General features: G+C 33.4%; 2 protein-coding genes across 3 annotated transcripts; one reads left to right on the forward strand and one right to left on the reverse strand.

The window, feature by feature from the left end:
- Positions 1–976: 976 nt before the first annotated feature.
- LOC132052577 (heavy metal-associated isoprenylated plant protein 9-like) lies at positions 977–3,007 on the forward strand. 2 transcript variants are annotated; one of them, XM_059444178.1, is made up of 5 exons: positions 977–1,365; positions 1,476–1,632; positions 1,780–1,952; positions 2,053–2,143; positions 2,454–3,007. In XM_059444178.1, the coding sequence occupies exons 1-5, from the start codon at positions 1,345–1,347 to the stop codon at positions 2,822–2,824; spliced, it is 813 nt and encodes a 270-aa protein (XP_059300161.1). In that variant the 5' UTR covers positions 977–1,344; the 3' UTR covers positions 2,825–3,007. The 2 variants fall into 2 exon arrangements, with proteins under 2 accessions (XP_059300161.1, XP_059300162.1); XM_059444179.1 differs by lacking the exon at positions 1,476–1,632 and having other exon boundaries at positions 981–1,365.
- Positions 3,008–3,500: 493 nt separating this feature from the next.
- On the reverse strand, positions 3,501–10,635 carry LOC132052578 (protein DOWNY MILDEW RESISTANCE 6-like). The gene is made up of 5 exons (XM_059444180.1): positions 10,432–10,635; positions 9,862–10,109; positions 5,690–6,014; positions 4,728–5,116; positions 3,501–3,763 (listed from the first exon to the last, which is right to left on the reverse strand). Exons 1-4 carry the CDS (start codon positions 10,633–10,635, stop codon positions 4,868–4,870), a joined length of 1,026 nt encoding a protein of 341 aa, XP_059300163.1. The 3' UTR covers positions 3,501–3,763; positions 4,728–4,867.
- Between the last annotated feature and the right edge of the window lie 943 nt (positions 10,636–11,578).

Genomic DNA, 11,578 nt, shown 5'->3' on the forward strand with positions numbered 1-11,578 from the left:
CTTATAAACCAAATCTTGAATCCGCCTCCGTGATGAAATGTCAATATTTTATCTAGTAACACAAACACCACCCTAAAAATTGTTGGGAGCCAGTCACAACCTGGTGCATTTAGTAGTAGTCATACGTAGGCAGAAGTGGATTCCTCAAGTGCTAATAATTGCATTCAGAATTTAATAGTTGTTCATATTTTGTGGATTTTTTAATGAACGAAGGCTTGCAGCTTTCTTAACCCATCTTTTTCTTTCTTTTTCTTTTTTTTTTGGTCTGTTTTCTCTCTCTCATTTTTTTTTTTTTTTTTTTTTTTTTGTTGCCTTTTGCCCCGAGAGAAGGGGCAGGGGCTTGGGGCGTGGACTTGCGAGAACCCATGTGAGACCAACTTTGAGGAATGAACATCCTTATACTCAAATCATTAGTGCTTTAGCATCCCTAAAGTTTGATACAACCCATTTTTGTTCAACTTAAAAAGTTGTATGGCAACAAACAGTTGGGTATATAAATGCCTTTTCTTTGCTGACTTGTCGGCACAGGATCCTTCAAATCATATGAAAACATACCGATGAAACTAAAGATACGACTGAATTCAAGATCCTTCAGGTTGTTTATAGATGGAATTGAATTGACGGTGTGAACAACTTTTTCATATTATCAGTAAATTTTAACTTGTGATTATATGTTACTCCAGTTATTATATATACCAAATTATCAGTTATACTTATCAAGATGTTTACTTAAAACTTTTTAATTAATGACCTGATTATGTTGAGCATATACCTTAAACTCTTCAACAACAACACACAACAACAACAAGCCCAGTATAATCCCATCGTGCGGGTGCAGGGAGGGTAAGTGTCTGTGACCTAACCCCCACCTCGGTAGGTAAGGCGCCAAGTTTCGAGAGACATTTCAAAAAGAAAGAGAGAGGAAAACAAGGAAAACAAGACAAAAGGTCAGATAGATATACCTTAAACTCTTACATAAGATTATTCTCTCTACTTTTTCTCAGCTATTAATATTCTTTATGTCCATAAATTTGGGTATCCCCTGCTTTGTGGAATCCCCTTTTCTCCTTTCCCTTCTCCCTGAATACAGTTCAACTAATGTACAAAAAGGAGGAATTAAATAAGATTACAAGAGGTACCTTTTATTCAGTTAGGTCCCCTGCATGTGCTCTGCCATCGCAGAGTTAGCTTCTTTTTTTGTGTGTGTAATAATCGTAGCGCCCACAATTTTGCAAACTCATATTCTCCTGTGATTGTAATTTGATTCTCCTCGTTTTCATGATATAAAAGCTTGGTGGCTGGTTTCTCCTTACTGCTCATAAGCAGGGCTCATCAGCAGAGACAATGGGTGAAGAAGCTAAACAAGTTAGTCGTATTTTCCTTTCTTGAATTTGTTTCTTTTGGTGAATCTGAACTTATGATATTTGATTAGACTATGACAAAATGTTCACACAGTTGATTATTATGTTTGATAGAAGCCCTCTAAAGAAGACCTGAAAATAGAGGTAAAGAAAGAAGAGAACATAGAGGAGAAAGAAGAATCAAAACCATCTTCTTCTTTCATGTTGTACATAGACTTGCATTGTTTAGGATGTGCCAAGAAGATTGAGAGGTCCATTTCAAAGATTAGAGGTTTTTATTCTGCTCTATATTTCACTTTGTTTGTGATGTCCTGATAAGTTTATGTGCACCTTCAATTCTCCACTATGTTTTCCAGGGTTGTTTTCTTCTGACGCTATTTTAGAAAACTACTAATTAATCTATGTCTAAATGGAGCAGGAGTTGAGAGAGTGATGATAGATATGGGGCAAAACCAAGTGACAATAAAGGGAATGATCGAACCACAAGCAGTGTGCGAGAGGATTGTTAAGAAAACAAATAGAGTTGCAAAAGTACTATCGCCCCTGCCTGAAGCTGAGGGTGAACCTCTACCTGAACTTGTTGCTTCACGGGTATATCTTTTATACTCCTACAGTATATTTCTTGCTGAAGAATATACATAAAGACCATAAATGTAAATGTTTGATCCTTCTTGTTATATTACCTTTTCAGGTTAGTGAATTGAGGACAATTGAGCTCACTGTCAACATGCATTGTGAGGCCTGTGCCCAGCAACTGAAAAGAACAATTCTAAAAATGAGAGGTATACAAACGAGTTCTTTAATATTAGCTAGCAAAATTTTAAGTACACGGGTCCAGAATTTTAAGTTTGTAGATGTGAAAATTCACGATATGTATTATATCGTGCTAGTGAGTCCAAACTTCGTGCCTATAATTTTGCACTTAATTTTCTGATCCGCAAATTAGTAAGAATCCATTGTAAGTTGGTAATACTCAACACATTCTTCCTCAAATCATCAAATCATACCATGAATAAAAATATATTAGGAGACCAACTATTATGACTTAAGGATAAATAGTACTACTAATAATCTCCTTCATGATTAATTTAGGGGTGAGCACGGTGGAAACAGATCTGAGCTTAGGGAAAGTAATAGTAAAAGGAAGCATGGACGCCAACAAGCTCGTTGACTATGTATACAGGCGAACGAAAAAACAGGCCAAAATTGGCCGTCAACCTGAAACCCAGAAGCATACGGAAGAACCAAAGATTGAAGATCCAGATCCAAATCCAGATGAAGAAGCTAAGAAACAAGACGAAGAAGAAAAGAAAGAAGGTGGCCACGATAGTAGTAAGGCATCGGAAGGAGAAGAAATCATCAATAAGCTGATGTATTATTGCCAGCCACTATATGTCACTGAAAGAATCCCGCCTCCTTATCTCTTCTCCGATGAAAATCCTAATGCATGTTGCATAACGTAACCAATAATAACAGTTACGTGAAAGATCATCTTCTTCTACATTAATTGTAAGTGGTCATAGAAGACCATTTTCTCTGAGTTTTGATATATCTTGGGATGAGACTACCACATGAGATGTTTGGTGGATGACCAACTCCTATGTTTCTTTGCATTTTGTATCAGACAAGCAATTTCATCTTTCCCAGTTTGATTCTACATATGAAACAGGGGAGCAACTGATGATGATGCCAGAGGAAAAGAACCTTAATTTATATAGAACATTTCAGTAACATCTGTATGTAATTGGATGATAGCTTAAGGGAAAAATAATTTCAATGTTAAAAAGTCATAAAGGTTGCCTGTATAACCATAAAAAGAGTTTTATAAAATTACTATTTTCAAGAGGGAGGAGTAAGACAACAATCTCAAGTCCTCTAGAATAATATAAGACGGTCAGATGCAAGTTTAAGGATTTTTCCCCACAGGATCAATAAGTACTCAGGTACAAGATGATGGCCCAAGGCAACATGAGCTAAATCAAAATAATCATATACATAAAGAAAGCACATTTTTCTTGATAGAACTCATTGGGTTCAAATCAGTTACCTTAAATCTTGTTCGTCTGCAATGGTTGTACAGTATTAATTTTCTGTATGAAATAAAAGCAAACAGATGTTGCAGCTTAACCTTAAAGGGTGTCAATGGTCAAAAGACAATGAAATCTAAATGATTGTATTGATGATTTTGTTGTTTTTACGCGGATCTTGATATTTTGTACATACCATAATCAGCTAGTAAATGAAGTCATAACTTCAGCGAGAAACTACAACAAAAAGGATAAGAGAAGAGAAAACTTTTGCAAAGGCAGATTATTGTACAAATCTCCTAACACATTTATTACGATGGCCTGCTCGATCGGTAGCTGTGTGACAAAAACACACATAGGCAGATATAAAAATTCCTTATACTAGTAGGGGTGGGCGTTCGGTTTTTCGGTTCGGTTTTTTCGATTTCGGTTTTTTGAAGTTCGGTTCGGTTCGGTTTCGGTTTTTTAATTCGGTTTTTTTTTTGCATGGGCCTGAAATGGGATATTTTCTATAGATGTTACTTTTCAACTTCAATAATAACATCTATAGATGTTACTTTTATTATTATTATTTTTTCGGACTGTCGTACTTTGCCTTTCTTTGAGCCGATGGTCTATCGGAAACATCCTCTCTATCTCCACAGTAGGAATAAGGTCTGCATACACTCTACCTCACCAAACCCCACTCTGTAGGATTACATTGGGTATGTTGTTGTAGTGCTTAAATAATCTAGTAAAAATTGGCTACCAGGTAAAATTAGCACTCCTTCAGGTGATCATTGATCTAATCTCCCATACATAATTCAAGCCTTGTATTGTAAAAATTTCCAATGGACTTTATTTATTGCTAAACAATAAAAGATTATCGCTAATTTTATTTAACGATGAAAATCAATAATGAATTATCAAAAAATCATGTTAGCTAAAGATATTTAGCAACATATTAGCATCAAAATCCATAGTTATCTTTTTTTATTTTTGTTATTATGGGAATATTCTCCTAGAGCTCCGGATCCGTGGCATTCTTTTTCCAACTCATCCATAATAGTATTTGATGCGTTAGCTAATCAAAGCAAATTGCTATAGTTTATTCTTTAGCAAATTAGTGAAGAAAATTTAGCAACCAAGACAAGCCACTGACCAGAAAATGCTTTATAACAGTAGCACTGTAGCAGCAGTAGTTACATTGTTCGGTTAAACCGAAAAACCGGTGAACCGGAACCGAACACCGAATTTGTTATATAAAAAAAACCGAAACCGTACCGAAAAACCGAAAAACCAAAACCGAAAAACCAAATTAATTCGGTTTGGTTTTTCGGTTTTCGGTGTTTATGCCCACCCCTAACTACCAGTGTAAAATTGCCTAACACATTTATTAGATGGCCTGACGATAGCTAGCTGTGTGACAAACTACACACAGGTCGATGTAAGAATTCTTCATACTGATATATAACTTGAACCCACATACAAATACTAGTATTAGCTTCCTTTCTTGAAAAGTTCCAAACAGTGTTCCTGGTCTAAATTCCTGCTCCAAAATTTGTTGTAATATTCGGGATAAGTGAAATCCCGATAAATGGTTGGTGACCCATCTTCAGTTAAGGTTTGTGGAGCACTAATAATTGCACTTTCAGAAGGACAAAGGAAAGAAGCCACGGACATCCTTGGTTTGTCTGAATTTACAATAGCTCGATGCCATACACTTTTGTACTTTCCGTTACTCAATGCCTGCAGGATAAACACGAGTATTTCAAATATCACTGTAAGGAACTTGCAAGAGTATACTAGGAGTTTTTTTCTATTTATAAGTTCTCTGCGCTTAACCATGTTTAAACCTCTTACACTGTGAAGTTAAGTTGACAGTGAAATGTGTGACCATCTCATCTAAAATCTTAACTTATTTGAGAGGGTATAGTTTTATTTACTATTATATCTTCAAGGCATTCTCTCACATGTGGTCAGCCTGATTCTTTCTCTATCTGTCAAGCTAGCGGAGATTTCTATTTCATAATGTGTGGCGGTGAAGTTTAAATTTAGGACCTTTGCTACCTTTGCTATCATACCGAACTGCGCGTAACTATCTCGTCTAAAAACTTAATTAAACTGTTAAATATATATGATATACGACTTCTATTTACTTAATAATATCTTCAACTTTGACCAACGGCAATAAATAACTAATGAATACATCTACTATAGGATAACGTGAAAAAAAATAAAGTAATCTGTTATAACAGGTTAAGCCACAGTAGTGTAACTAACTTAAAATCTTATCATGAAATAAAAGAGAGTATGTTTTACCTCCAATTGATCACCAATATTGATGACAAAGGCATTAGGCTGAGGTTTAACAGATAACCATTTTCCATCCTTGAGAACTTGAAGACCTTCTACTTGCAAATCTTGAAGAAGAATAGTAAGGGCATTTGGATCTGTATGGGCTGGTAGCCCATAAGTGAGTTCAGGTTCTGGACACTGAGGGTAAAAATTGATAGCCATATGTTGACCTTGTTCGCCCAACACATTCTTTATACAATCTTTCTCAAGGCCTAGGCTCTCTGATATTGCTTCTTCCAATCTATATCCAAGTTGTCGAACTTCCGCGCAGTATCTGCTCACTATTTTCCTGTCCATTGAATAAATTAAAGGGTGTAATTAGATTCTTCTCCCAATTAAAACGAGTAAAAAACAAGAAAAAAATGGAGAAGGATGAAAGACAAAAGCATGAATCCAAAGATGAAGAGAGAAACAAAAATAAAGTTTGAGAGTAAAAAGACTTTTCTTAAAGAAAAAAAAAAAAAGAGAATAAATCATCTATTTTTCTACCGCATATACTATTTTGAAACCAACCAACGAAGCTCTACAGTTGAGTTAGCAAACCGAAGTAAATGTAGAAAAATTGTGTAAATCCAATCCAAAGAAAAAAAATAGAAAGATTAGACAAGATAACCAAAAACCATTGAAAGAATAAATCTAAAAAAATAGTACTACATTCACATCTTCTAATTAATTTAAAACATAAACTTAAATTAAATAGATCCACTTCATTATCACAATGAATTATATTTATTTTACGGAAAAGGGCCAAATATACCCCTGAACTATAAGAAAAGAGCTAAATATACCCCTCCTCGTTATACTTTAAGGTCAAATATACCCCTACCGTTATACTTCGGGCATAAATATACCCTTCATTTTAACGGAGGACACGTGTCATCATATTATTGGCCTATTTTAACTATTTTTAAATTAATTAAAAATTGGAGCAAGCTGACGCCGCCGTCGTCGCCATCGCCGGCGCTAGTCAAAGACCTATTCACCACCAGCCCACCACCCTCTTTCCAAGAAACTCCCCAAACAAACACTTCTTATTTTGATTAACAAGATTTCTTTGTCAGCTCCAATAATGTACCCACAAATATAATTCACTCCTTCAATCTTTTTTATTCTGTAAACCCAAAAAAAGACAATAAATACAACAACAGCAACAACCCAGTGAAAAAAAGACAATAAATGTTAACTCATATTTGGTGTTGTGCAAATCAAGAAGTCAACTTGAATAGTAATCTTGAAAGAAAAATACAGTTTCTTGATTTTTATAGAATATATAAAAGTTTCCCTTTCAATGGCGGGAATAGCTATAGTATTGGATCTACTTAGGAAAAACACAAGCTTTAGTGGTAAAACCCTTAATTCACATGGTGTTTTCTCACCGATAAAACTAGTTTTCCAATTCAATTCTTTGCTACTTACCACTTTTTGTCTGTTAGGGCCTTTTTTTTTTTTTTTGGCTATGCATATATTTGCTCTTTTGAGTTTTTAGAATATGCTATGTTTATTTTCTGCCATGTTATAGAGTTCATGTTGTCACTGTATTCATGTTATAGAGGGTGGCGGGCTGGTGGTGAATATGTCTTTGACTAGCGCTGGCGACAGCGGCGGAAGGTGGCGATGATGGCGTCAACTTGCTTCAATTTTTAATTAATTTAAAAATAGTTAAAATAGGTCAATAATATGATGACACGTGTCCTCCGTTAAAATAAAGGATATATTTGTGCCCGAAGTATAACGATAGGGGTATATTTTCTTTTTTGAAGATAACGAGGGATATTTAAATTTTTTCAATAGTTTAAGGGTATATTTGGCCCTTTTCCGTTTATTTTATACACTACTATTGTCAATATAGATATTAAATACTTACTGAAAACAATAAAAAATATGACATGCTGAGATAACCGATCGCGGATCTCAGTAGCACATCGTTGAAATTTTTTTTTTAAAAAAAAAAATCGAATCTTAGTTTAAGAAATTAAATATTCAAAAGACAGAAAAATGTTCTCGAAATACGACCAGATTGATAAAATTACAGTACTGTATCTTTTTACAAAAAAGGTCCTTTCACAGACCAAATCGAAATCCAATCCTAAAGTCGTTGTCTACTAGTGTAATAATACTACCTGACAACAAAGGGAATCAATTATCTATCGCAGACGCTTACACAATTTCTATGTACCATCTATGTCACCATGATGCCGTCATGCCGACGACAAGTTGCTTTCATGCGGAAATACTCCATATAATTTGTGTTAGTTGTGTGAGGTCAAATAAAAATTCTTGTTTGTATAAAAATAAATATTCGTTTTTGTTTCAAGTTGTGTGTCTTACTTTCCTTCTTAATCTGTTTTAAATTTTTTTTTTTGACAACTCTTTGATTATAATTTTTCACATGGCATGACATATTTAAGACCACAAAATTAAAAGAAATTTTGATACATTCAACATGTCTTTAAATTTAAAATCACAAGACTAAAATCTTCTTGACTTTCTTAGATTTACCAAGATAACATCAGACAAACAAATCGAAACAGAAGGAGTATATTAAAACTAAAATAAAAGTATTACTAATTGAAAAAATCTTTATATAAACAACTGTAAGAATTATGTACGGTATAAGATGGGAAGCTATGAGGAGATTGCATCATCAGTCTATGTCACCCACCACGTCATGGATTTAAAATTAATACTCACTAGCTTATAAGCAGCGGGGACTGAGGAGAGACAAAGACTGAGGCACGACAATCAAAAACGACTTGATGAAAATATTTTATATGTGGAGTATTAGAAAAAAATTAAATAGGTTAATATTTTATGAGATGAGCAAATTAAAGTGTTATAACCGACTCATAGGAAATCCAAAGAAATTAGGAAACATCTAATGTTTGTACATTAGAGTTCTGAATTAAATTAATGGACAAAACCATCTAGTAGATTAAGACCTCAAATAGATAACCTCTTTAGAAAAATTGGTCAGCACAATCGCGCGAGATTTTATTCATCATCACCCTTATGAATTGAAAAAGGTCATGCAGACAAATTTGACATAATCTAATTAGATCTCTTAAATCTAATTAGAGCTCTTAAACAATCAAATCAAAGTTAATCATTAACCTTGTAAATTCATTGTTGGTGAAAGAATTGTCTTGGTACCCATTACTCTAGCTAGATATTTTATATTCACCACAGAAATATTGACATGTGGCTTAAACAATAAAGGTGCACTTTAACGAATATAGCACTCCCTCCGGATAAAAAACAAACCCTGGCACTTATTTCACCAATTACATATCTTTAAAAATACTAACTCATAAAAAAAATAGGTAATTTGACTAAAATGCTCCTAATTAAATAGATATTAGAATTTGGTCACTTAACATGTAAATTCTTTCTTGATTTGATAGGTGAACAATCTTTTTTAATCAAAAAAATAAAGAATAAGTAGACACTTTTTTTTTATCCAAAGGAGTTTTTACGTCTTCCGTACTTCTTTTTTCTTTTTTAACATAGAAAAAACTTAATAGTAACAAATAATTTACCAGATATGTAACATAACGTTTACGCAAAAACAACTAAGAGAGATGACAAACAAAAATACGGCTAGTTAGATACGTGATAATATTTTACACAAAAACAACTTAGAGACATGACAAACAAGAATACGGCTAGTTAGATACGTGATAATATTTTACACAAAAACAACTTAGAGACATGACAAACAAGAATGCGACTCGTTAGATACGTGACAAATAATTTGCACAAAAACACCTTAGATATGTGACAAACACGTTTCATAGAAAATGACCGTGAACGATAAAAAAAACAGGAAAAAGAAAGAAAAAAATGTTTAAAAAAAGGGACCCGAACATGACTAAAAAGAAAATTAAAAATTAACTACGAAATTCATTATTAATCTACCACTAAATAGCTCGTAATTTGCCATTAATTTATTGGTAAATAGGATTAGCAACCATTTTTATTTAGCTATATAATTTATCCGTTGCTAATTCTTTCTTTCTTTCATTTTTTTTTTTTTTTTTTTTTGTTAGTAATGGTATTCGCGCACATGAATGAACTATTTTATTACATTACATTGAAACATAAAACTAATTAGCTTGAGGGAATGTAATTGTGTTTACCTGAAAAAAGAGGGATTAGAAGGCCATTCAGGGGCGTATTTCTCCAAAGGATAGCAGTGCAATCTAAGATAATCTCTCCAATTATGAACAGTTTCCTTCTTCACATTAAAACTAGTGGATAATCTCATGGTCTTTGATGGATCATCTGAATATAACTTCATTTTCTCTTCCACAGGTAGCCTGAAAAACTCATGGGCAACCTCTAGCATTTCATCTATTACTTCCTTTGGTACACCATGGTTTATTACCTGATCATAATCAAGTTCCATAAAAAAATTATGAAAAAGAAAGCAAAATGACTACTGGTCCATACTCCCTCCAGAGTACGAAGGTTGAACTACTTATAATTTATTTCGGAATGAATTCTGACATAGATTCTTCCAAAAAAAAAATGAAAAGAAATTTGCATAATATTTGAAGCTGCATAAAAGTACTACTACTATAAGTCATAAAAATTAATATTCAAAATAATTGAAAAATCATGATGAAAGACACCTCGTTGACTTCTCTGAATAGCAATGTAGCCGCGTAAATTATAACTTTATGCATTAGTGAAATGAACAAGAGAACCTGGAAAAAACCATAAAGACGACAAGCTTCACCAATTTGATGAATGATAATGCTTCTATCGCTGCAAGACATATCGATAACTGGAACAAAATCATTGCAGTCGACTACTTCAGATAGACGAGGTCTTTGAGAATTAGGGCGAACGTAAATTTCAGGGAGGGTTGAGTAGCTGATTCCACTGGAAAGAACATTTGTTGGTTTCATTACTTGAAGAACATAAAAAAGAGTTGTGGTTGAGAGTTTTGGAGCAAGAATGTTTAATGCTAGGATATGCAAGTAGTTTCTGGGAACTTCAAGCTATATAGCATATAACGCCCTTGGTTCTTTCAAGTGAATCAGACAAGATCAGATCACAAAGTTTAATACTCCTATTAATTAATAGTTCACAAATTGCTTTCATATTTACCGACTTGGTTAAATTATTATTCACCGACGTAAAATAAACGTGACGCTACCGACTACCGAGTAAACCAAACGTGACCGCCAACGTCTTTTCGGGCTAAAGACATAATGAAAGGTGGCTTTATCTCAAAAGGCTGTCACTGTATCTCAACTTACGCGCTATAATTTTCTTTTAGTTTATCTGACAAAAATGTTAATTTTTTACATTTAAAAATAATTTAAATTTAAAAATATTATTTTAATGATATTATTTAAAGGCATACAAATATCTAAGATTTATTGTTAATCATAAATTCTAAAATTATTTTTTAAATGCATGTCATGTCTAGTCATGAATGATGCAATAGAAATTGAAACGTGGGGAGTAGTTCATCAAGAACTGCTAGTTATTGACTGCTAGTTATTGAAGTAAAAGAACTTTGAGGGGGCATGGTTCACGAGAAATTTAGGATAAGTACTACAAACCAATAATCTTCAAGCTGCGACATGCAGAAGAAATGAAAGTGAAAAATGTAGAGAACTGTATTGTTGATGCATAGTTCAATTTCATTGGAAATATTAATGGATATACTAGCATAATACATCAAAAATCTCTTAAATTTGTCATTAAATTTCATTTGAATATTCGAATTACAGGATGTTTCAATTAAGCATCTAAACACACGATAAAATATTTCTATTAGGCATTTCCGTCTAAAAAATTGGCAATGTTCTCAAGAGTCCATTTATGTATATAAGTTAACTG

The sequence above is a fragment of the Lycium ferocissimum genome, chromosome 4, assembly GCF_029784015.1.
Source record: "Lycium ferocissimum isolate CSIRO_LF1 chromosome 4, AGI_CSIRO_Lferr_CH_V1, whole genome shotgun sequence".
NCBI classification, from domain to species: Eukaryota; Viridiplantae; Streptophyta; class Magnoliopsida; order Solanales; family Solanaceae; genus Lycium; species Lycium ferocissimum.

Coding starts and splice junctions, on each gene's coding strand:
- LOC132052577 (XM_059444178.1), top strand. CDS start 1,345: ATGGGTGAAGAAGCTAAACAA. Junction 1,366..1,475: donor TGGGTGAAGAAGCTAAACAA/GTTAGTCGTATT, acceptor TATGTTTGATAG/AAGCCCTCTAAAGAAGACCT. Junction 1,953..2,052: donor CTGAACTTGTTGCTTCACGG/GTATATCTTTTA, acceptor TTACCTTTTCAG/GTTAGTGAATTGAGGACAAT.
- LOC132052578 (XM_059444180.1), bottom strand. CDS start 10,635: ATGAAACCAACAAATGTTCTTTCCAGTGGAATCAGCTACTCAACCCTC. Junction 6,015..9,861: donor TCTAATCCCTCTTTTTTCAG/GTAAACACAATT, acceptor TTCAATGGACAG/GAAAATAGTGAGCAGATACT. Junction 5,117..5,689: donor ATATTGGTGATCAATTGGAG/GTAAAACATACT, acceptor TTTATCCTGCAG/GCATTGAGTAACGGAAAGTA.